General features: G+C 46.9%; 1 protein-coding gene and 1 long non-coding RNA gene across 2 annotated transcripts in view; one reads left to right on the top strand and one right to left on the bottom strand.

Annotated features, from left to right (window-relative positions):
- LOC119404819 (vitellogenin-4-like) overlaps nucleotides 1-22,098 on the bottom strand; it is a 42,012-nt gene extending 19,914 nt beyond the window's left edge. Inside the window, 12 exon segments of the mRNA XM_037671490.2 lie at nucleotides 530-747; nucleotides 3,175-3,369; nucleotides 4,324-4,488; nucleotides 7,919-8,087; nucleotides 10,951-11,147; nucleotides 13,062-13,245; nucleotides 13,766-13,905; nucleotides 14,729-14,896; nucleotides 16,486-16,623; nucleotides 17,462-17,596; nucleotides 18,243-18,385; nucleotides 21,865-22,098. Coding sequence (XP_037527418.1) covers nucleotides 530-747; nucleotides 3,175-3,369; nucleotides 4,324-4,488; nucleotides 7,919-8,087; nucleotides 10,951-11,147; nucleotides 13,062-13,245; nucleotides 13,766-13,905; nucleotides 14,729-14,896; nucleotides 16,486-16,623; nucleotides 17,462-17,596; nucleotides 18,243-18,385; nucleotides 21,865-21,907 — 1,895 coding nt within the window. The 5' untranslated portion in view covers nucleotides 21,908-22,098.
- The window catches only part of LOC125759807 (uncharacterized), a 57,340-nt gene that overhangs the window by 15,498 nt on the left and 15,462 nt on the right, over nucleotides 1-26,380 (top strand). The gene's annotated exons all lie outside the window — the stretch shown is intronic.

Genomic DNA, 26,380 nt, shown 5'->3' with positions numbered 1-26,380 from the left:
GCCTGTTTCCGAGATTCTGGCACCCTCACCAAGATAATCGCTGGTCATTAAGGGTAACTGACTGCATTCCAAGAGAAGGCAAACGCACGAGGAGGAGACAGAAAGTAAGGTGGGCACAGGAGATCAAGAAGTTTGCAGGTAGAACGTGGCAGCAGCAAGCACAGGACCTGGTTGATTGGCGGAACATGGGAGAGGCCTTTGCCCTGCAGTGGGCGTAGTCAGGCTGAAGACGATATGTGTGTGGTCTGTCATTCATGACTTGACAGTGTCAGCCGCAGCGCTACAGTAGTGGTATTCATGTAATTCGTACTAGTTCACTGACCTACATTTACGGGAAAGCAGGGCACGCAAACTGTTGCGTTGAAGGACAGCATGTTTGCCACACGTTTATCCTGTTGACTCGTTCTTGTGCACAGTGCTTGAGTGCCTGCCTTAGTTCATTATGCAGTGAATCCCCGTCAACTCATTTACTCAAATTTAAGTTCTTCTAAAGGCAAGTTTTATGTTTTATATTAGCCGTCGGACTCACAGTTCACGATGGCAGGGGTACTTTGACTTGGCCAAGGTGCGGAACGCGCTCGACACGAACGACACCACCTGGTCGCTGGGCTCCGTGAGCATTTCGAGAGCAATGTGGCGCAGCAGGTACATCTCTGGGTGGCTGAACAAGACGATGAGGAAAGAGGCGATACGGATCTCGCTCGGTTCGCTTGTGTTGTAGAACACGGGCAATGCGATGGCGCGAGCCTGCGTAGAAGAAACAGGAGAAAGGGGTTTGCAGAAAAGCTTTTTGGCAGAAAGTTATAAAACGTAGTAGCAGGCGTCTCTCGCGTTTAGCCAAGAATCAGGAAACGTCAGCATGGTTTAATCTGTGCTACACACACCTAGAACAATGGAGCGCTGGGGTAAATGGTATTCTATTATGACGATCGACTGCTCAAGGACACCAGGGACGAGGAAGGGGACACGAGACGGGCGCAGACTAGCGCGTGTCCCCTCCTCTTGTCTCTGGTGTTTTTGCGCAGTTGATGGGCACTCTACATACACGCTGGATATATGTTGTCATCAATCCCAATAAATCCGGCGCTAGTTTATTAACCATTGCTTCTATTTCAGGGCAGGTTTTATCGAACGAGAAGTATATTGAAGGCTATTGACCACGCTGAAAAACAATACGCGAAATACTTCGGTGGGCTTAAAGGGACCGACAACTGGCCAGAACGGGTGATTAGATCCTTGTGGAAATGAAAAGGCCGTGAATTATAGTGACAGATTCCAGAACACTTTTCGCGATCTGAGTAGGATTTATATTTTTAAATCGCGTTTAAAAGTAACAAAAACCGGCATGTCGCGCAGCCTAGCGCGAGCGCCATGAACTAGACGTATGCAGTCTTAAGCACTTTGTTGTACGTAGTCCAATGCTTTTACACGCACCAGAACGAGAGCTGAAATTTTGAATATGTATGTTATTGTCAAATCCCGTTTGTTTCTAAGGTAAAAGAAGTAAAGCATGAGATGCGGCGCTGCTTTCGTGGCTTCCAGTGAAACAGAGGCTTCGGCGCATGCGCGCGGCGTCCGGCGGCGTTTCCCGCGTACTCGACTCTCGTCTGCTCTCGTCGTATCGAACTTTTGAAGAGTAGCACGCGAGTTTGCGCTGCTGCTCGCAAAATGCCATCGACTTACTGTTCTGTGGAGGATTGCTACCACTTCATGAACAACACTGCTGGTGTATCCTACCACTTGTTTCGTTTTCGAAGGCTTAGCTTAGCTTGGCTTGACTAAAATGTGATAAAGCGACCTGTGTACGGCCCAGAAAAACGCTATAACTATTGTAAAATAATTTAATAGGCTAGAAAGCAGTAGTCGCGGCACCGCAGGCTTTGCAAACGTAACATTGCCTTTTCATACTTAGGGCATAACTTGTCTGGCGTATAATCGCTATCGCGCTCACCTCTCACTGTTTGCAGCATGTGATATTAAGACTGCATAATCACTGCAGATCGAAAAACTCTGATTACAAATGTTTTACGGCGTTCTCCGCGTTACCACTTCGTGATTAGAAGCTCTGACCGGTAAGCTTCCCGTTGCACTCAAGAAAACGGGTACCACAAAAGTTGGTTGTCGGTCCCTTTAACAGGGCATCCTGGCATATAACTCGCAATAAAACATCTAAATCGTTCGGAGCCTTGAGCTCTGAAGCGTTTGAAAGCCTCAGCACACCAGGAAAGGTCTCATTTGGTGAGGCCGTAGTACTTTATGAAACTTGTTATTTGTTTACATTTGTTTGCGACATGATTGCAAGTATACGATACCTGCAACGTCGCCGCTTCTGAAAGCATCAGTTATTGGTTTTGTACGAAAGGAACCTTCAATACCCAAAAATATAGTGGCCCATACCTCCTCTGTAGACGACATCAAGCCATTTTGAGATACCTGATGTGACTTAACTGCAGAAAGAATTACCCATATGGGGTTAAATAGCGAGCATTGCATGGGGATATACCTCATTCTATGGCTATTTAGGCAAACATTTCGCATGGGCATGCTGTTGGCTTGAGAGACCTGTTATTTACCTTATGCAATGATTTAAACGGAAGTATTACTACTCTGTATTCACACTTGCGTTTGTGCGCCTAAGGCCCACTAACGCAAGGGAATCGAACCCGGGACCAACGCCTTTCTGGGGCGGTCGCTCTACCAGTTCAGCTAACCAGTAAGCTAGCAATCGGCAGCGCGAGGGCGAATTTATCTACAACTCGAAGGACATAGACACATATTAGTGCAATCAGCTCTGAGGAATGCCGCAAGGTGGCGGAAGGGTGAAGAAAGGGAAACTGACAACCACCCGTTTTATATAGCATGAAGCCGCAAGGAAATCTATACGGATTTCTCAGAAAGAAAGCCTCTTCGTTGCCGAAAAAATCGTCCAGCACCTGGGCCGAATTCGGGTCCGGACCAGGACGAATTTTTCGGTAACTAAGTGGCTTTCTTTCTGAGAAATCCGTATAGACTTCTTTGCGGCTTCATGCTATACAAAACGGGTGGTTGTCAGTTTCTCTTTCCTAACCCCTCCGCCACCTTGCGGGATATCGCAGAACTGATTTGAACTGTCCCTGTTCCTCTGTGTGCGCTGCTTCAAGTCTGCGGAACTGAGGTAGTTCTGTAAGCGCTCACCAGTTCGGGGTGGTTCTTGGATGCCTGCTTCAGGGCCCACAGGGCGGCCATCCTTTTGGGCTCCTCCTGACAATTGCAGATGAAGCGCTCCAGGTAGTGCATGGCTTTACGAGTGCCCAGGTTGCCCGCCATGCGCAGGTAGACGGTGCTCTCGAACTGGGGCTCGTGGTGTGTGTCGGCCGGTGTCACGGAGTACTGCGTGGCACGAACGAGACAATTTTTTGGGAAAATGGTCCTACTATCCTGGAAGAAACCATGTCATAAAGCTCGCGCCAGATGTCCGGGGGCGCGAATAATGGCGTTCTACCGCTTAAACGACTGCCACGAAGCATAAGCGAGACACCGCGTTAAGGTTACCCGTAAAACTTTCCTATTTACCGCAGGTCTGTAGCCCAGGATGCGGCTCCAAAGTATACATAACATAAATTTGCTTATGTGGTATCTGGCGGGTTAGTTGGTGTACATGATATTGAGAACGGCAGCGCAAATATTTTTAAGAAAACATGGACAGACAACGAAAGAATATAGCTGTCAAGAATAGGGTTGTCGACAAAGTTCTAGTTTCGGCCCAGTTTTAGCTTTCAACCATTGAAACAGAGAACGCTTTCTTTCTCGCGTAGAACGATATACAGCACATTTGGAATTCAGGCTTCTCGCCAAGGATTAAAAAAAAAAAACACTTTTTTCTTAGATCGTGCATACCACTGCGATTTTATTCATGCCATTGCAGCACGGGCCATTATATAAATTGATGAAGCTCTGCTTAAACGCTGCGTCACCAATTTTTAGTTTACGTCACACAGTAACGGAGTAGCGAATACATATTAAAAAACCTTCGGTCATCTTCGTTCTACCAGTATGCAGCCAGACTGCTAGGTTACCGTAGTAGTTAAGAAGTTTATACGCAACGTCCGTTCGGTCAGATTTCTATAGCGTCGAGTGCTGTAAAAACTGTAGCTATCGTTTACGATGAAAGTCCACAGGTCTAACGAGAAAGACGCGTTATAGGTAAACGACAATGCCCAGCCGCAACTATATATACGCTTGAAATTTTAGACGCGCAGTTGAGACGACAACAAGGTGATGCATACATTGATCACTAACGATGGAATAAAGCGCGCATATTGAACCTGCGTAGTAGACGCTCACGTTAAAGATGTGCGAGACGATCTCGGGTCTGCAGGTGCCATGGTCCTCCTCGTGGTCGTCGTGGGCATGCTTGCATCCCCTGCCGCTCGCGATCGTGCTCGCGGCCAACTTGCAGGCGCTCCAAGTTCCCGGGTGGCTGTTGACGGCCTCCGATTTGCACGAGTCCTGCGCGATGAGGTTGGCAGTGGCGACGGTTACTCTGCGAGCCTCTGACATTAATTCATTTTCACTCATTCCTAGTCGTGATATCGAGGGCAAAGCGTAGAAACCTCACCTCATATTCAGGCGAATGCCTTAGTCGCCTCATCAAACGCGAAAATGACCGTCGGCGGCGACGGCGTCGACGGCGTCGACGTCAACACGAGTGATACAAAAAATCGTCACCACGCGATGTCGTCACTATGTGACATAACCATGACGTCACATCACGTGACGTCTCATGATGACGTCATCAAATGACATCATCGCTTGGTCAAAAGTGGGTCGATCCTGTAGACAGTGCAAAATCACGTCATGTGCAGGAAGCTTTCTGAGGGGGGGGGGGGGCAGGGGCGTAGCCACGTTAGGGCACACCGGGCCCGTGCCCCTCCCCCCCCCCCCCCCCCCACGGAATTTTTTTTTGCCATAGCACTACAGAGCAGAAAATGACACTCGACCACATCTGCCTGCTCGCCGTGCTTCCAATTAGGGTTGCAGAAGTTGCGCCTTTTTCTTTCCTCAACCTCTCCTCCTCCTCCTCCTGCTCGTCCCCACTACAGATCAAGGAGGTGCCCCCCCCCCCCCCCGAAAAAAATTTCTGCCTATGCCCCTGGAGGGGGGGGGATTAGTAGAGCGACTGAGAAGAAAAAGATTGCCTTCGCCTTCGAGTTATCCTCGGGGACTACATTAGGGAACCTTTGAGTTTTTTTAAGCGTAGATCTCAACTATGTGTCAGGTTTAATTTTTGAGCTGGAAGTGTTCCTGCCAGCGTTCGCTCCATCCGAGTTACTCCGAGAAACATAAACGCGCAAGCAGCCCTGAGCTAAACTACATGGCGGGATTGTTGCTTTTCATAGCTGGTGAGCACAGGACAAGGACGTTGTGCTCAATGTCTTCGTTCTCTGTTTCCCTGTGCTCTTTAATCGCTTACAGTGTCGACTTAGTGCAGCCATAAGAATAAGCATACACTCGGAGCAATAGTAAAAGCAGAGCTGTGTGGACGGAAACATTTGCAGATACGCATCGAGTTCGTTCCGAGGAAACGAAACTACTGCTACTATTCAACCCAGGTCTGCCTCGAAAGTCTCACGACAGTAAAAAGGCGTACTCGTTTTGAGCTATCGTCAAAGGCCTTACAGGCTTAATCCCCTGATGAATATTGTCCTTAATCACTTTGCACATTTACCGCAGGACGGTATTAAAGGCCAACTCCGGCGATTTTTCGAGGTCGATGGATCTCAATGAAATTCGCTGGGTACGTTCCTTTGCCTGTGTCCGTCATTTATGCCGAATTACTGGCTTGAGACATGCACAGATTGTTTGCAAATGAATTTTAAAGATTGTCTGCAAACGCCCTCCTGGCTTCTCACAATTATTGGCAACATTGCGTCTGTGACGTCAGTGTTGGGAAGGCGGCGGAAGTGACGCAGCTGAGGGCACCGCTAACTTCGGCGCTTCGGCCGCTACAGCGAGCGTCTGCTGTGCACAAGGCGACAGACAGCGTTGGTTTGGCCGGCGCTTCGCTGGTCGTCCCGGCTGTCACAGTTTTCATACTCCGCGCCGGCGTGACCGGCATGCCTTGCCCGACTTCCGGTCCGTTCGTAACAACGTCTACGTCATACGTAGACAGTACACTCGGTTGGGTTTCGGTTTCGGTGTTGCGCTTTTTTGCTTATTTAAAATTATTCTCCAATTTGCCGAGTATTTCTGCTATCGGGCCCGTAACAGGAGCGTCTCAGGAACATAAAAGCACCGTTACTTTGACATGGCCAAAAAATCGCCGGAGTTGGCCTTTAAGCGATGACAAAAGTCAGCGTATAAATCGGAACAGGTAATTGAGAGTGGTGGTAAATTTCGGTACAGCTCGGAACTGCACGCATGATTTACTTGCATGTGAAAATGAATTGTAGCTATAATAACGGGCAATGAAGTTTCACTCTGGAACTTCTTTGAAGAGCGCTAAAAAACAGGACCGAGAAACGAGATAGACGTGACAGGTGCTGCATTGGATGTGACCCTTTACCAACCCGCCCTACTTTCCGCGCTGGCGACTCCGGATCGCAGCTCTTTGTCTATGAGGGAATACACAGTGAACAGAAAGCATATTACTCTTGCTTGTCTGGGTTTAATTACCATTAACATAATTTTAAGTATAACTGGTTGTTTGCATTACGTAGCCATAAACAATGTGGCCAGCCTGATATTAGAGGCGCAAGGCTGAGTCACAGCGGAACTGGTGGTCTCCTAGCTAGTCCCAGCTTGGCCCGATCTCAGTTAGGCTTAATTAGCTAAATAACTTCGATTAGCACAATTGGGCCACATGAAACTCGGCTATCTCGTGTGGCTTCAGAACTGGAATCTGGCCTAGATGGTGCTTACTGTTTGACATCTTGACTGCACACAAAAGACAGACAGTGGGAGTCACCGCCCGTGTCGTCGTGCCTCCCAGTGTATTTGTATTTTGTGTGCGGTCAAGATGTCAAACAATATCTCGAGTGGGCTTGGTCCGATCGTGCACAACATAATTAGTCTTAATTAGAATTATTCTTAATTAACACCAATTATTCATAACTGGGCTAAACGAGCTCGGCTCGGTCAATAGTAATTAGTGTCTTTCTGAGCTTGGCTTCATTAGCCTGATTGGGTATTCGACTTAGATTACTTCTGTTAATTGGGCCTCATTAGGTATGGCTTAATTAGACTTACTTGTACTCGGCTTAAATAGACGATACCATGCTCAACTATGCTGAATTAGATTTGGCTATAGTTACATCGGCTGACATAATTAGCTTAATTATGCTTAATTAGGCTACAGGAAACTCTTGTGCTCGAGTGGGTTTGGTTCGATCACAGACAACCTAACTATTCTTAATGAAGGTTAGTCTTAATCACCACTAATTAGACATCGTGGGGATTAGGCTCGACATGGTCAGTAGTAATTGGTATGTTCCTGCGCTTGGCTTCACTAGCCACATTGGGAATTCGACTTGGATTGCCCGCTTTATGTGGCTGATACCCGTTCCTGATGATGATAGTTGTCTGGTGACGCGAACCCGCATAACGAAAAGCTTAATAGCTCTGCTATAAAGAGAGGCAATGAGACTAGAAATTGAAGACGTGTCTCGGTAGGTTTTGGCGGGATGACCACAACATATATAGACATCAATGTAAAAAAGGAAAGCTATTTCAGACAGGCATATCATGCTTGTATAATTCAGCAATAACCCACGCATGAGCACAGAGTTCATAAACTAGATCTTGTAAAACTCCTAATTACCTTGCTCCTGAATTACCGAGAAGATAATGGCCAAGCTATCGCCTATGGGTGAAATGCCGTTCAATTGCACACAGTGCTGTACACAGCGCGATAACGCTTTGTTGGAGACGTGTCACTCACGGCAATTTCGAGGATCAGGGCAGTGCTGACTTCCTTCAGGTTCAGGTGGAGTTTTCCGTAGAAGCGGTGGGCGTCCAGTTTGCTGATTTCGTTGTTCTTGATCAGGTTCAAGCCGAAGGTTATGTGAGGGTTCATGCCGGCAGCAGCGAGGAGGTCCAAGAACGCGTGGCTGGAGAGATACGACGGAAGGACACAAGTGATGTGCTCGTGCCGTCGTGACTACTCGAATCATGTGTGCGCCATGTTAAACATTAAACCAGTTTAGACAGATAGGTTATTCTTTCAGAACTCTATTGTCTTGCTTTCGCCATCAGAGGTTATTAGGCCAAGAGAAAATGGAGGTCAAAGATTCAATTTTCATTTTCGCGCTGAGCCTTTAGCGCGTGAACGTCGTTGTGAGCAACAAAGAAAACGAGCCCTTAAATTCCTCTTTCCTTCAATTATAGCGAGGGTCTCGTTCTGGCAGACTTCGTGCCTTCAGGTAGTGTGCGAGGGATTATTGGTAAGCTGCCAGCTCCTAACGAGGTCACGTGCTACGTGGCGCCAGCAGGCAAGAGCCACACTCGCCGTCACACTCGCCGTCATGGCTACGAGCGGCGCTGACTAACACTCCCAGGTTTAAATGAACAGATATACCCGATAAAGTATACGGGAGGACGACCGCCGCCGTAGCTCAATTAGTAGAGCATCGGGCGCGTTATTCGAAGGTTGCAGGTTCGATCCTTGCCCGCGGCTAGTTGTCTTTTCGTCCGCTTTAATATCTGCACATTTATATTACGTTTACTACAAATAACGTCCCTTATACTTCCCTTGGCTTGACTGTCCGTTGTCATTAATGTTGGGACGTCAAGAATTTCGAAGTTTTTTTCGTGCATTTCGGCCGCATTGGTTTAGCGAAATTTTCTGAAACTTGGTATGTTAAAGGGCCCCTAAATCACCTCCGATATTTTTTCAAATATTTCAAGTAAACACGCGCGTCATGTGCAGAATGCCGTCACGATCAACGATGCCACACGTGGCAGCGCTACGAGCCGCGGGCCCCCCACAAATTCTAAGAAACAATCCTTTCTCCTCTCCGGGCCTTTCCGGCCTCCCTAGTGACGTGTGTGACGTGGAGACGTCGAATCTGTGATGCGTTCTGCAGGCGATGCTGCGATTGGCCGAACAAGAACCTACGACTTCCGGTTAGTCTGCAAGCAGCTGCGCGCGCTCCTTGCTGTGCTTCGTCGTGTTGCCCGCGTGTGCGCGCTGGCGAATCGGCAACTGCGGCCCGTAACGCAAGTGCCAAATCGCTAGCGTCCCAGTACAGTCAGGAGAGTGAAACTTCCTATACCTTCCATGGAACGGGATATTCGCTCGCAGCGCCAGACGAACACCTGGTGTTTGGGGGCGGTGCTAAAACATGGCGGCGCATTGCAGACACGCACTGGGGGACGCCATCTTGATGAGGACTGAGAATCCCAGTGGTGGGGGCGAGCGATTTAGCGCCAAATTCAATTGGGATGCACCAGCAAGCCAAACTTGGCGAGTGGAAGGTATTCAGATGGCGAGCGCGTGACCGTCTTCCTGTTGCGCAACCCGCCACATGATCAAAACGACAATCGTTGCGTTCTGATTGATGAAGGTTTGCCCATCCACCTATTTTCGCACCACTTATTCTAAGTAAGACTGTGTTTTTGTTTACGTGTACACATAAATTAGACAGAAATAAAGAGCATAGCTTGTTTGAATCTTTTATTGCCTAAGCGTACCATTCATACAGTAAAAAACACAACACAAAAACAAAAGCAGACAATCAGAATATAATAAATCACGCACGTGTATGCTCAATTAAATTACACAGCTACTGCTGCAACCGTATCCTGATATGCCGTGCAAGCGTAGAAAAACAAAACGAGCAGCATGCAGATCGTACCTTTCGTCCGCCGCGGATCCGAAAGAATTTTATGCCGGTACGGCGTGAAGAATTTTGACACCGCTCAGCACAGCACGATTTGTGATAACGGCGCGAATACATTCATGCGTGTGTTTCGCTGAAGCTTGCAAGGGTTTTGCCACTTTCGCTGAAACAAACTTTACAGTGGTAAAAGCGGCCTTTGGGACACCGTAAGCCGCAGCACACACGGGCGCGTGAGAAGAAACGCCCCTTTTTCGCCGTGAGAGATAACACGGTGCAGTTCCCGTTTTCCACTCCTGGTGGCGCTCGTATTTTCGCAATTCCGAACTGCAACCTTTCCGTTCACTTGCGTATTAAAAACACCGGAGTTAATAGGTAAACTGGTAATAAATATAAAATGGAACAAGAACGTTCATTTATGCTCGTAGGTATAGTACAGCCCCCAAACATTAGAATCGCTGCGGTCAAGGGACAGAAAAACCGCGAAGTTTCACCCCCCTGGTACAGTCACGCCTAGCGGCCCGATAAGCCGTGCGAACTGAATCCGGCAGTTCTTTGCGATGGCTTTCACGCATCAGTCTGCGGTGCTTGGCTGCGAAAGCGGCGACTAGGAAAAACGAAAAGACGCGACGTGTCACCGTACTGGTCGACCATGTTGGCGATCCTTTGAAGGCGTGTGCGCAACACAGGGTCTATACCGGCACGATTCGTAGGAGCATGGGCTGGCACGGCAACAACAGCGGTTAGACGAGAACCACGGAGTTCACGGAGTTGCGGCAACCCGAAGATCCCACTGTTTCGAAGAGCGCGTCAGCGATGATGGCATGTCACGTGAGATTGGGAGGGGCACTTGGCGAGGAGGGCAAAGCGGCTTTGGGAGAGGAGACCAGCCGACGAGGGGGGGGGGTGGCGTAGGGAAAGAGTGAAACGAGCTATCGCCGCTTTTCGATCATCAAACGCTTGTGACAGCGCTATTACGACACCGTGAACGCGCGCCCAGCGTGTATTCGACGTACAGCACATGATCACCCATTGCGGTTCACGTGGGGTTGTGCGCTTCCTGGAGCTTACGCTCTAAAGGATACGCGTGCCCTAATTTGGAAGGAGACCACGATGTGGCAGGTTCACCACTCACAGGATGTTGTCCTTCTTTTCCTCAGGTGCAGAGACCACGTGGTTCTGGTATACCCAGCTGATCTCATCGTAGTCCAAGCTCGCGAACGAGGTGAACAGGATCAGGAAGAGCTGGCTTCCACCCGGCTTGTTGTCGATCTCCTTGATGTCCTCGTCAGTGTAGTCCAATTCCGCCAGCTGGTGAAGGCCTTCCGCGAACTGTAAGTATGTGAGGGGGGGGGGGGTAGGAAGGGGTTGACGTTTGATGAACTACCATTAGTCTAGTATTTCATTTAAGTTCATTAATCCTTGAAAGCAGCTAATGCATTCCTGAAGTAACCGCCTCCTGTTTCTTTGAAAGGGTTGTCGATACGTCAAAGGAAGTGTCTACTGAATTTAGTTTATTTACTAGCACCCGCTTTTCTAGTGGTTATGGTGCTCGACTGCTGATTCAGGTCGCCTGATCGAATCCCGGTTGCGGCTGTCGCGTTTTGAGAAAGGCCAAATGCCCGTGTACTTAGATTTAGGTGCACGTTAAGGAAGCCCAGGTGGTCGAAATTTCCAGAGCCCTCCGCTACGGCGTCCCTTTTAATCATAACGGGGATTTGGGACGCTAAACGCCAACAACTATTATTATTATCATTGTCATTGTTGTTGTTATTATTATTATTATTATTATTATTATTATTATTATTATTATTATTATTATTATTATTATTATTATTATTATTATTATTATTATTATTATTATTAGCACACTGCAGGCACCGGCTGTCTTTTCGTAACCGTTGGCTAGTGTTCACTAAATAATGGCTAGTCTCAGCTAATGTTGGCTTTTCGCTGTTATAACAGTAGCATTGTCTTTGTTAAATTGTAATCCACTGGCTTTGTCATATACCTTTTTCTTTTTGAAGTCGGATCAAGTCACTGTGTGATCGAGCACTCTTTGTCCGAAAATACACTTCTTAAGCACAAGGTATAAGCTCAAGAAAAATAAAGATAGCGCAGAAAGAACGCGAAATATTGACTATACTCGGCGACACATTTCCGTAAAGCACTGTGGAAGCTACAAAACCGAAGCGCATGCCTGCTACCGCGCCAAATACTAGTACTTAAGTTTACCGGTAATTTTATAATTTGCCTTGCTGAAATAAATGCTGCTTTATTTATCATAAGACTCAAACAGTTACGGGAAGTCGTAGGTAAAATACTGTTATTGTTCACATTGCAGGAATGCCTTGCTTTTCTTTCCATTTCTTAGACAGCACCACTTTTTCAGCACACCCGTTTTCCAAAGTAAACATGGCGTCCATGACGTAGTCGGTCAGTGTCCGGCCGCAAGCGCGCTGTTTAGTCCTCCAGGAAAAGTATACTCGTAATATGACACTAAAATGTACGGTGAACAATCGAAATCTTTCTCCCATTCACATATAATTTTCTAAGCGCGTGAACGATGCGAGCGAGCAAAACCGAAATCAGCCGCAAGCAGCCGTACTACTTGCGGAGGTACACCAATGTGCGGCAGCCCCGCCTCCGTAGCCCTCGCTCCACTTTCAAGATAAGTTGTCGCCGAATATGTTTAGCTATGGGCAGCGTAGCCCGAAATTTTTTTTCCGGAGGGGGGGGGGGGTTCTGCCATACTTTATGTATGTTCGTGTGTGCGCATATATATAGACGAGCAAAATAAAAAAAAATTGACAGGGTTCGAACCTACCCCACCCCACCCCCACCCCCGCCCCACAAACCCCGTAGCTGCGCCAGTGTTAGCTATCTACTAACTAACCCCAACATCTCACGCAAATCTATGCGGCCTCGTACGTTAGCTTTGTTCGTAATCGATTGAAAAAATTCGAGACTTCTTGCGCGAGAATAAATTCGCTGGAAGCATGGATGTGATCTTAAACATCACTCAGGTTCCGTAGCAGGGGGGGGGGGGGGGGGAAGGGGGAGGGGCTTGGGTCCCCGCTCGAAATTTTGATGGGGGGTAGTGTTTTTTGCCGCAAACAAGTAAAAAATAGGTGTTTTTCTCAAGTAGTCAAGGTTTTCAGCAGGTGACTCCACCTCGCCCCCCCGAGAAGCAGTAGTGTCCGGGCCTGACACTGCTGCATTCCGCGTAACTGAACTCCGCCTTACTTTTTCCTTGTTACCGTGCACGTCGAAGTGCTTGTACGGAGCGTTGGGGTGCTTGAGCTCCTCGGGGTTCGTCAGGTCACCCGTGGTGCTGAACTCCTGAGCCAGAGAGTGCTCCTTCTCGTGGTCATCGCCGATCGAGGTGTCCGTGGTGGCGTCGTGCTCTTCCAGGAGGTCCAGGGTGCGACTGCAGATATTCGTGGACAGTCAGAACGTTGCGACAGTGCAGCATGTTATAATACGTAAGCTTGTAGCTGGTTCACTGGCTAGAAGAAATGCTTAATCTATAACTACGAGCACGGCACGCGTCAATGACGAAGTAAACGTGGTGGAGTCTTGCGCTTTTTAAGGTGGATTTATCGAGCAGCAGCGACTATGGCTTGATACGTGCACAGATAATGTTTGCACAGATAATATTTGCTTCATTATTATTTGCACCAAATGGGCTATATGACGGTACGAAAGGAATGAGCACAGACCACTGCGACTGTGGCAAGCGTTACGGTGGTTCAAGACTTACGTTACCGAAAAATTCACTCTGGATGACGACATGCTGGGAGCCTTGAGTACGTAGCGTGTACTCGGAATTAAAGTATGCTCTTTAAACCAGCGTACGTTCCTCAGCTCTTTCAAAAGCGGGAGCGATATGTAGCGAGGAATGTCGGCTATTCCTTGCTGTGCTTTTCCTTCTCTCCAGCAATGCTTACTTCAGTTTCACGTGGATCTTCTTGCCCTCGCCGTGAGGCTTGAACAGGTATCCGGACTCGGCCCAGGCGTGCGTGATGACGTAGTGTTGTGCTGTTCCCTTCAGCTCGTAATACACCTCGGATGTTGAAGAAGACGGGTGCTGAAGAGTGGTGAAAACACATGAATGCTGAGCATAATTGCAAATTTAACCTTTCAGGGGCGGTATCTTTTTCTTGCCCAAACTAATACGGATTATTCTGCTCAGCACTTTACAATGCTGTAAACACAACGTTGGAAAGCCCTTTAGTATTGCAAAGAGGGGATGAAATTCCGAGCAAATTGGCTAATTTTCTTTAGTATTGGCTGAAGTAACAATCAGAATGGAGAGTATAAAAAACCGTGAAAGAACTTTAATTTTAAGCTGTTCATCTAATTACCTTCACGTACCATAACACCAAAAAACATTTATTTGGTGTTTTGTTGCAAAATTGTCGTAAACACGATTATTGTGTTTCTTAAAATTTGACATTTTTGTTATGTTTCTTCAGGATCAGCCACTCAACTAAAGATATGCTTGCTGTAGTATAGATTTTAGCTTTTGTGAAACTCTACGGTCCTTATAAAAATCGGTATATTGGTTGCATAGAAGAGCGATGTGTTTATTGCCGTGTGGTTAGTTGGGAGCTCACGAGCTACAGCTTCTTCTCGAAAGCATCGCATTCAAACACTTTCTTCGAGCTCTTCCTCTAAAACCGATTGAACGCCACCGTTCACTGTTAGACTTCATACGCGAAGAAAATTTGCATGTGTATTTTTGACACCTTTACTACGCCTAACAACAGGCTTTCGAGAAGAGAAAAAAAAATAGACACTATAGCTTCTTCTCGAGTGCATCGCATTGAACCACTTCGTTCGAGCTCTTACTCTGCAATCCATTTGAACATGATTTCCGTGTCTGCGGGTAGCCGACGCGGTCCACTCACCGTTTCCTCCGCTTCGCACTTGACGCACTTCTTGGCCGCTTCCCGGCCCACGATGGCATAGCTGGGCCGGTCGCACTTCTCCAGGTTCTTAATCTTGGTCACCTCTATGTAATCGTGTTCTTCTTCGTGCACCACGTACAGCGTGTCACACACGCCGTAAAGGCCATCCTGCGTGCAATAATATCCCACTCAGGCACCGTGTACACATGTGCGTACACAAATTGTTTTTGCTAGTGGTGTCGTCTAGCGGCTAAGAAAGAGCAAAATACATCGGGCGTTGATTGAATTGAACATTTTGCGTTAATGATGTGTCTCCAAATAACTTTATCTTGTTGTGTATTGCCGCATATGATCACTTTGCTGAAGGCACTTTCACGTTCAATGTTCCGCTATCCGAGAGCCACATCAAAAGGGTAATTTTTGATAGCTTAAAGTGAATATAACCAACAACAATATTTGCAGCCTTTCGGGCTCGATCTCCTATTGTTTTGGGTAAAAAAGCAGGGAGTGACTGATCTCAAGATAAATAGACCTTGAATTACTCCCTAATTAGGATTAGTTACTGGAAAATGCTTAAATCAACGTATTACCACTTTTTAGTTGTTGCAATAGAATGTCGAGTACTTTGGGCTAATGCTGTGTAAATTTGAAGCATTTACAGACAGTGCGTCACAATTCGGGACTGAGGGGGATGCCTCTTGCTTGAAAACTTAAACACGACCCAAAACAGAAAAGAGATCAAACGGGATAGCAATTTACCCAAAGTGATTGTCGAAAGAGGCAAATAGTTCAACGTTTCGTGCGATATTTGTCAAGATACGGTGTGTGTTTCGCGTTTCTTCATATCCCTCCACTTGCTATTACTGGTATCTCTCACCCAAATATGTTTTTGGTCTTCAAACCGTTGAATTAAATTTCCTTCTCTTGTGTAATAGTCCATCCATATTTTTGTCTTTTGCATTGTTTGTTTGTCCACCTTTACATTTTGTCCCACTTCATTTCATATAGACGTAGCCATTATTTACCTCCTTGTTGAAACCCATTGGTCCGTGACGTACTTCCTGTTGCAATCACGTGACGTATCATATTCGAAGTTAACCTTCGTATGAACTTATGCTTCTTTATCTCCTAATTACTACGCTTCAATGAAAGGCTACAAGTAGCACCACCAATGCTTTCTTTGGCTTCATTAAATGTAGGTTCCTATGGCTGTGTCTGATAAAAAAAAAACCTGCCGTTGGCCGATTCCTCTTATTTCGTGTACTTCGCTTTGACAGAAAGACGTTTTACAGTACCTTATGAAAAATTGATGCTACAGAGCTTACAAAATTTCACTTCCCCCCTATCATCCCCCCCCCTTTCAATAAACTATAAAGGAGTTCCGTTTCGCAATTCGAAGCCTCCTTTTTAAAGTTTATTTCTCGACAAACTTCCTTGTAGGATGAATCTGCGAATGTGGAAATATTGTGAGTGTGGTAGACGACTCTGCTTATGACATGTTACTACGCACTAAATTTGGGAACCGAAGTAGAAATCCTCTCGTTATGCAGAAATCTCCCTCCCATCATTGTGTTGGTGTGGAACCCAAACACATTAATACGGCGATGTTTCGGGACCCATCCCATCCTTGCGTTATACGGAAAGCCCGAACGCGATGAAGAGCTCAGATCTTTATATACTAGATTGTCCCTCGGGTGGGACCTTGTTGTGGACAAAGCCTGCACATGTTCTTGGTATTGCCTCTTCGGCCTGCTTACCTCTTTGACGTGGTACTCCTTTTCGCGGTGGTGCTCGTGACGTCCCTTGACGAGGTCCAATTGGAAGAGCGAGAGCACGCCCTTCTTGAGGTTTCTCACCCACAAAGGTGCGTGCTTGCTCAGCTCAATCTCCTCGATCTGCAGAAACCGATGCACGGCATCGGTCAGTCAGTACCAATGGAAGTAAAGAAAAAAAAAAGAGCTAATCAAGTTAGTGTACCGTTTCACGTTTCGTAGCCGCTGATAAAGCCCCGAGTCAGTGCCCTTAGAGGCCTCGTGAAACGCGAAAAGCGACTGTCGGTGTGAACACGGGCGACGCAAAATATTATCTTACGACGTCACCATATGACGTCATACTGACGTCACAGGTCTCGAGAATTTGTGACGTCATCACATGACGGCCGGCGCTTTTTCAAAGGTGGACCGATCCCGGAGGCAGGGCAAAACCACGTTGGGAGCAGAAAGCTTTTAAGGACAGGATCAATGCTATCCACTTCTAGTTGTCTTAGGCGAATGCAGAAGGGATCGTGGGACTTTATCATTTCATTTGGGGAACTATACGTTTCTAGTGGTGCAATAGTATGGTGCCGTAGCGAGCGGGATCTCGGCAGGGCGGGCGAGCCGCGGAAGCAAGACAAACTGAAGCAATTTCCCATGCTATCTCCTTGTACACCAGTTTGCCTGAACCGCGTGAATGACAAGCGCGGTAATGGTGCTGTTTGGAACATGTCTTCCTAATAGCTTTAGGAAAGCCCCCATGACGTGTAAAGATATTGTCGCGCGAATTTGCGCGTCTTGGAAGTACTACTGGTGATGCATTTGTGTTGCGTGCCTAGCGTGACCGCCTATGCGGAAACCGTGGTTCATTCTTCTTCTTTTTTTCATTTTTGAAGACAAATATGTGCATACGGCGATCATAGGTGGCGCTAGAAACGTCGCCGCTTCAGTGATAATGCTTCGCTAAGCGTCACTGTACCTTTCCTTCGTTGAACTTTCCGGCGAAGGGATGTTCGAGAGCGTCGTGCTGGAGATTGTTTGGCGTGTAGTGGAACTCGTGATGATGCAGGTCCATCTCGTCCGAGTTGAAGGTCTCAGTTTCGAAGTTTACAATCTGGAACAATAAGTTACAGAGGCGTCTGATTTCTAGAAACAAAGAGCAACAACACTACCATAGAATATGAATCTATTAATGCCCGTCGAGATTTTTTTTTCTACTGACTATCCTTGCGCTAACGTTGCTAACGATGCCCAGTCATCAGCTGTAAGGCAAACTGAAGTTCTCTTAAGTACAAAGAAAAAAATTGTTTAAGACAGTTGTCATATAAAAGTCACAATTGGAGTTAGATAGCAAGGAACAATAAAAGAAAGATGTACATTCATGATGCTCATGTAGTGTGATGTACATGTCCTCTGTACACCATGCAGCCACACGACAGTCTGTCAGTCGTATTTGCGTATTAATCGCAGTAGGCGTAGTGCTTTGAAGAGGCGGAGGTAGGCAGAAAAGTGTACGTAGCGCTACACGCAAAACGATGTGTCACATCGTAGCTAACTGCGAAAGCTGAAAGTCTCTGAAAGGAAGCATCGAAAACAGCAGCGTAGGACAAATCTCTGTTGAGTAGTAGTGAGCTGCATCTTTCTCGGCACAGCCGCATTGGAACATTCGTTTCCGTTGATCGCACCGTATCGGGCAACCTTGTGGCAATAACCGCAGTAGTACCGGTAGTACTTCTTATGCTGTTCTTTCGTGTGGTTACCTTGAAGTGCGTGTGATCTGGCTTGGGCTGCATGATGACCTTGCTTCGGAATCCCAGGCCAGTCAGTTGGTGTCGCTGCTCAGGGTTGAGAACGTGCATCGTTCCCTTGTATTCGTACACATACTCCTTGCCCACCTCGAAAGCTGTTAAGGAGAGAGGAAGCAAGAAATTATCGCTGCTTACTCTTGATTAAGTTATTAAATTGGGCTGGTTGGTGCATACCAGAAGAACTCTTTGACGGCGCAAGGACGAGGCAAACAGAATGAGAGCGCTTCGTTTGTCTCAGTCTGTCCAGTCCTCGCACGGCTACCCAGTTCTTTTATGACCATTCGATATTCTTACGAAAATAGTGCATACCGTGGTCAAGTAGGAGGAGGAATAAGCGAAGGGTTTTTTATATGGCAGGGTGGGAAGTGTGGATAAGGCTAGGAAAAGTATGACCCCCTTGAAAGCCTGAGCAGTTGTACTCTAGAACGCACCAACAGCAATGAAGGAGACGGGAGATACACGGACGCAGCGGCTTACATTACAAATGACCGTTTTGCAATCAGCGTTGTCGACGAAAACGGCCAAGAAGTGAGAGCAACATCCGTACGTGCCAAGGACGCAAGTACAGCGGAAGGGCTGGGCATAGCTCTGGCCATCGCTGCATGCAAGACGCGGGTTACCGTGATAAGGGATTCGCAAGAAGCGTGCAGAAGGTACATGAACGGAAGGATCGGAAAAGCAGGACGCCATGTCTTCAAAAGCACCAAGGTGGAAGAAACCACCATCTCTGGACACCGGGACACGAGTCTCTCGCGGGGAACCTGGCGGCGCACGCTACGGCTCGAGATCATGTACGCCGAGCCATCTCCGACACGCAGAGAATACGTGCCGACGGCTGTCACGACGAGGATGAATGCATACCGAAGAAGTATTCAGACATTTTGGCGCGTTACAGGAAGCAGAGGAAGCCGTACCCGCCGGCACACTAGAGTCTGAGCAGGGAGCAAGCGGTGACCTAGAGAAGACTCCAGGCCGAAACCTCCCCGTACGGAACAATGGTGCACGCAATATATCCAAGGACCTACGGGCGGGACTGCAAGTTTTGCTCACCGGACACGCGGCAACACCCTGCGCCACATGGTGCTGGACTGCAAGAACAATCCGAACGTACCACCGTCACCACCCCCAAGCGAAAGCGAAGAGGAAGGTGCGGATCCAGAGAAAAAAATTGGTGAACAGGGCTCGGGCGGCGGCAGCGAACCATGGCTACCTGGACTGTGGAGGCCACCCACCTTTTATTTATTTATTTATTTATTTATTTATTTATTTATTTATTTATTTATTTATTTATTTATTTATTTATTTATTTATTTATTTATTTATTTATTTATTTATTTATTTATTTATTTATTTATTTATTTATTTATTTATTTGTACTGCGATCCTCTACAAGATCTTGGCAGCGTGGTACACATATAAGTGCTCAAAAACAGAAATATAACAAGGGAAAACAATCAATGGCTTTGTTCCCACATGCGCTTAAAAAAACAAAACAGGCAAGTGACGTTATTCCAACATCCTTAAAATTAAACAGACAATGAGTTAGCATGAGTAAAAAAGGGGAAAAAAAAGAAACGCACGAAAAACATCTCAGCCAGACAAGAAAATGCTTCCTACTGAATGTGCGATTCAAAGTGCGATAGTGAATCCTGTGTCACAGTTTTGTCGGGCAATTTGTTCCAAGCCACTATCATTCTAGAAAAAAAAAAGACTACTTAAAACAGTTGACACGTGTCGTGAATGGTGTTACAGCTAGTGAGTGTCTGTGCCTGGTAGGGCTGAAGTAAAAAGAGCCTGGTCAAAAATGAAGTTTATTTCTCTCTCTCTCTCTCTCTCCTGAAAGCCCTATGTTTACTAGGTGTAAGCGCATCGTAAAAGAAGTAGACTGTTTTGCTGTCAGTCCTAGCATTGGTTGGCGTTTAACATAACCGGCCAGAAGCAGCCATTGTTAAGTATACGCACACGTATTCTCCGAAAATATGGAGCCTTAGCTGTGTTTATGCTGCAGCCTTAAGCTCTCTATTGTAACATTCTGCTGTCATTGAAGCGAGATGTGAATAGTGTTGCAAATATGTCTCACATCCAGCAGCTCTCCTAAAGAAACACGAGCAATATCATTAGCTCAGTTTCTTTGACCAAGCAAAAGAAGACCCGCTGCCGTGGTCGAGTAGTTAAGGGGCTTGTCTGGTGACCCGAAGTTCGCGGGAACGAATCACGGCCTTCGATTGAGGCGAAGTGCCAGTGGCCCGCGTGCTTGGATTTAGGTGCACGTTAAAGAAGCCCAGGCGTGCGAAATTTCCGGAGCCCTCCACTACGGCATCTCTCATAATCATATCGTGGTTTTTGAACGTGAAATCCCAACAATTATCATTAAATGCGACCCTAAAGGACATTTACCTGCTCGTCTCGATGAAGATATTTCGTTGGAATTCAAGCCTGCCGTTTCGTATCTTTCAAAACCTGCACTCTTATCTGAAGTTCTATCTGCACTGTCAGGTCGACGGTGCCTCTGTATTATATATATTTCGAGTGCAGAATCCTGTAGCATTCCCGAACGCGAAGAAGTTATGGTTGTTTACCTCGATAATGGGATATTAATTATTCAACATTTTTTTTTTCTCTTGGATTCCTTAACCCTAACCTATAGCATGACATCGACATAGTCTGCATAACGTACGCAGCCTCCGCACTAATGAGCTGCGAATGAACATCTACGCGTTCGGTTATTACGAGTATTCGTTAAAGAAGCAATGCATCTGTCAATTACCACAGCGCCTGGAACTCTTCTGACATCAGTTTTCTACAGACAGACTTCCTTAAAGGTGGCTGTGGCAAGCCTGTCAATTTTACGGGAGAACCATGAACCTATAGTTTTCACTGATGGAATACAGACGGTACTCAGCCCTCTACGCCCGTAGGCACATTTCGTAAACCATTTAGATAGCCACGTTTTGACATGGGCTATCCTCTTTACTGCCGAACAAAGATGTAGGCAAGAAAAAAGAGATGTAGTTTGGAAATTCATATTTCACATGGTTCCACTAGTGGAAAAAAAAAAGATTGCGACAAAAATTTATTTTCAAAAAGGTAGAAATGGGTGTCCACAAAGGGAGACTTAAGTTGCAATTTGGCAGAACAACGCCACTGAAGGCCGATTCTGGATTTCAGGGGTTCAAGTATTTTTAAAAAATTATTACCAAAGACCAATAGCATAACTTTTTCACACCACACTGTATGCAGAAAAATTATTACTAGCAAAACCTTAATCAGTTAAACCTAATCTGTCGTGCGCCAGCTGCGCGACCTGCCACCGCCGTTTTGTCTGCACACAAGCCAGTAATGTTGTCTTCTGCTGCTCACTCCTGGATTGTGAGTGAGGGACATTCTAGGCGACAAAGGCTTGAGTTTTGAATGACACTGGGGAGTTCGCTGCTGTGCAATTTGCTTATGAAGTCACGTCCACGAACGTGGTCGCAGGTTGCGAGGAGATTAAATGCCGAAAATAAGGGCCAAGTTCGGTTTCCCTCATAAATTTTCTTAGGCGCAACACGCATTTCAAACAAAATCGACTCACCCGAGGCGACGGCGGCCAGCAGCAATAACCAAAGCACTCTCATGATGGTAGTTGCGAGCTCAAGCCCATTCCAAGCTGAGCTCTAAGCCTGCGCTTGCTCTTAGGAGGCCTTAAGTACTCTGTAACCTTCGCTGCAGTGGCGCTGCTGTGCTGTGGTTTGGGCGAGTGAGGCGGCTTTAGCTGTGCTTGGGGCGCAAAGATTCACTGATATGGAAAGGAGGCTGGCAGGCTTCCGAAGGCTTACGGACGCGTTGGATGGAAAGAGAAATACGTCTCAGCTTCCGATCTCGAGCCGTCTAAACAGGATGCACCCAGCGAGAGTTTAGGTCACTCTTCCTCAAATATCCGTCGGTGCTCAGATTTCTCGACTCCAAAGTCCGGCTGCGGCCGCGTAGTTCGGTGTCACGCACGCATGGGACGACTAGGAAGTCTACCCTTGAAAATTCATACGACACCCATGATTGCGCGCCTGTCTTATCTGCTCGGCTCGCTGTTTTTAGTGCGCGCGTTTTGCCTTTTACGATAGACTTGCGGATACATGTCTGCTGTTGGGAATCCGTTTTTCTTTTGAAATTGGAGGCCTGGAGTCAGCGCCGAATGAGTGAGGTAGGGTGTGTTCCGCTTAGTGGGTGAGCGGCAAGGAAGAGAACGCGTGCACTTATTTTGAGACCTTGTCTTTCTCGCTCTTTCTCTCTCTCTCTCTGTTTTTAATCTCTCAGTTCGTTGTTTGCCCTTGTACGAGCTTTGCTTGGGCTGGGTGAGTCTTAGGACAGCGAAGACCGAAAACTTCACAGGGTCTATTATTCATTCGCGTGAGACGACTCGAAGGCGAAAGCAGTCTTTTGCTTCTCAGTCGATGTACTAATCCCCCACTTCCCCCGAGGGCTTTCTGCGCCTAACGCGGTTTTGCATAGCCTCCGGGATCGTAGGCATTGCAACCATTCTGCACATCCAGCCGCGCTCTTCCTTCAGGCTTGGCACGACTAGCGCGAATCTGCCATACTAGGGAACGGGAAAGGCAACGGCGGCTGCGAGTAGAGCCCGAAGCGATGGAAGCCCTACGCCAACGACGACGCGTAGATCTGTGAGAGGTGCGAACGCTCGGTTCTGGAGTCTGGACATCCCTGTCGTGACTACCCTATGCTCGCGGACAACTTTTCTTGGCAACGAAGGGAAAGCTACGGGGGCGAGCTTCTGCACATGTACTCCTACGCGAAGTAGCCCGGTGTGACCTGCGTTTTCGTACTGCTCTGGAAAGTGGTGGCTGCATGGGGTAAGCGTTTCATACCCGAATCGTAATGCCGCGGAAGCAACACAAAGAACAAGAAGGGACGCAGGCAAGCGCTTGTTTGCGTCCCTTCTTGTCCTTTTTGTTTCTTCCGCGCCATTACGATTCTGATCATCGAGCACCGACTGGCCCGATCGGCCACCCTTCTACGTTTCATACCACTTAATTTGTATGCATTTGTGGGTAAGGCTCGACGGAAGTTTCCGAGGCGAGTAGACGGAGGAGCCAGAGTGGGACGGACGCTAACTTAAAGACGCAGACGCCATTTATCGTTTGATGGACGCGTAAAAGACTCGACTTTCTCGCGTCTTCAAAAACACGGAGTGACAACGTATCAAGTGCGACAGCTATATGTATCTCACTGGCGCGTGCTGCAATATGTCTCAAAGAGCTTCCTGTAGAAAATGACGGAGATGTGTTCTATTTCTCGCCTAGAACACCCGGACGCAACTGTGGGACTACACTCATTAGCGATATCATTCGCGCAATCTGGCTCTGTGGCCTTCGCTTCGTTGCCAAGAAAAGTTGTCCGCGAGTATATAGCTGAAGCCTAGCAGCAACTTAAAAGCAACCAGATTAGACTTCAAAGTCGTCCCGTTTTGCTGTTTCAAGCCTTGCGCGAGTTAGCGCAAGCTTCGCCATTTTTTTTTTTTTGGCATCCTTCCTTCTGACGCCGCCGACGCCGACGGTAAGTATTCGCGTTTGGGAGACATCTCAGGCTTCCGGCTTAAAAAGTAATTGTGGTGGTCAGCCCTTCATCGCATCATTGCTGCTGTAAGCATACTGATGGTGGACGCGCTTTATTTGACGCTGCAAATGACAACGAACGCAGAGCGGCTTGTCGTGGTTGAATCACATTCCACCGACAAGCCGAATTCCACCGACAAGCCGAAGAATTACATTCCACCGACAAGCCGGTTCCACCGGCTTGTCGGTGGAATGTAATTGTGATGGCCGCCCGCGCTCCCTCTGACAGGAGGGAAGTAGCGTCCCCCATCGCATACAAATAAAACTTGCAATGACGCAGATAAGCTGGAACCGATAAACGGTCCAAATAATAATCCTCTATACGAAAGTAATAAGGTGAATTGATCAAGGGTTCCTTCTCTTTGTTATACGCAACCGAATGAAACCAACAGACAGTGAAGCCAAGTAAGGTGTAGGGGACATTATTTGTAGTCTATAACTGTAGGGGAATAATTATGATACAAATGCAAATAAATTAACTTGGACGAAGGCTCAACCTTGGGACCGAATCGACAACCTTCGGATGACGCGTCCGATGCACTACCAATTGAGCTACAGCGCTGGTCGTCCTCCCGTCCACTTTATTGAGCATTTCTGTGCATGTTCTCCTGGGAGCGTTAGCCAACGCCGCTCGTAGCCATGACGGCCAGTGTGGAACACTGTCTTTTTGCCAGTTCGCGTTACGAGTTACGGGAACTTTTTATAAGCTGGCTTGCTTAAATTGCACGAATAACGATTCATTTCTAGCTTTACGGAACGCACGAGCAGCTGGCAACTGAGGAGCAATTAAGGCACGGTGCTGAGAGCAACTGCGGGCTAAAGAGTTTTCACAATGTCGATCATGCTTTTGGCAAACCGTTCCAACCGTTTGTCATAATACCGTGGCGACCAAAGTCCATGTGCGAACCCAGAACATTTTTTTCTGAGATATTGCACGTCTCTTCGACTGATTTGTATGAGGTCCAGTGTGCTTCATGTAAAATAACAGTTTACGTTGAATTTGCGCACTACTTCTTTTGAGCGAATTGTATGCAGAGGCATCCTGCACCTCTTCGTCTTTTGTCACGCAGCAGGTCACGTGTTCTTGTTTACTCTGCCAAGTAATGAAACATGTTGGGATACGAAGTATATATATTGCCTTTTTCTTCACATATATTAGCGCAAAACTGCAGCCTTGCGAAAGTTTAATGCTTGCTGTACGCAAATTTTCCAACGCATTAAAAGCTGATCTCCACCTGACACACAAAAGATGTGCATAAGTGGTTCACTTGAATGAGCAAGTTCATATACGCAGTCCATAATAATATATGTAATACGTTACGCACGGTGGCTCATTGGGTGTTTTCAAGTATGGAGTACTTACACGAAAGCAAAATGCTCATATCGCTGGTAATCCAACTCGTTTGGAGTCAAATTATTTAAAATTCTTATTTTTTTTTCATCAGGTCTAATGGCCCGTTCTAATCTCTGTTCACTTGCACTACTTAGTCTCGCGAAGTACAGCACATACACAGTGCATGATGGATTAGCCAAGTGCACAGAAAGGATGTAGTAGTAATATGGACATCCCAGGATGATTGTGCTTATGACTGTGGCATGGTGTGAGCGTCATCCATGCACACGTTCTCTTTCGATCATTTTCAGTGAGTCGATTTGCTTGCGCAGGGCGAATAACGTTATTGAGCTATCGCGAGACCGGGAATAAGTTGAACGTTCTTTGGACGTCGTATATGTGTCAGCACTTTAGCTCGTGAATGCACAGCTACGCTTTTAAAACAGTCATAAGTGCATATAACTTAAAAATGCGAGCGGTGCCTGTATATCGTTCAAAAGCAAACTCCGCTTATCGCGTCACTAAACGTCGCAATAAGAAGGAATGAAAAGAAATAAACAAGAGCTAACGTTGTCATGCCTCATAGATGGGTTATCTCTGAAAGAGATTTGACGTCAGGATTCAAGAAACATATCGATTCTGATCTCCAGGATGACTGATAACTGGACACCTATTCTGAAATGTAATGCTTGTGTTCCAAGGTTATGCTTTAACACATGGTGACCGAATGCAGGGCCTCACGAAAGTGCTTCAGACGCATCACGTCTGTGTAGCTCATGAACGTACTTATTAAAAAAAAATATGTGGGACGAGGACACCATGTGCAAGCAGGCCGCAAGCTAGAGGTCCGCCATCGGCGTGCTTGAGACCTCTTGTATAAGGAAGCCTCTTCTCACAGTAAAGTTGGCCAGTTCACTCTTTCAACGCTGCAACTCGGAAATACGGCTTGCTATTCCCCTTTCATATTCTTCCAATCATATAGCAAGGGCTCCGTTCTAGAACTGTCTCAAACGTATGCATAAATAGCCAGTTTTGCGAACCACAATTCCATCTTTAACCAAGCAGCGATAGAATTGTACGGTAAAGTAATGTCACTAGCATAATAGGTTTTGTGTCTGTCCATTGATTAAATGCCTAGATTAGGTTAA

The sequence above is a fragment of the Rhipicephalus sanguineus genome, chromosome 9 (genome assembly GCF_013339695.2).
Source record: "Rhipicephalus sanguineus isolate Rsan-2018 chromosome 9, BIME_Rsan_1.4, whole genome shotgun sequence".
Taxonomy (NCBI): domain Eukaryota; kingdom Metazoa; phylum Arthropoda; class Arachnida; order Ixodida; family Ixodidae; genus Rhipicephalus; species Rhipicephalus sanguineus.
Note: the sequence above shows the minus strand (reverse complement) of the source record. Positions and strands in the feature narration are given on the sequence as shown.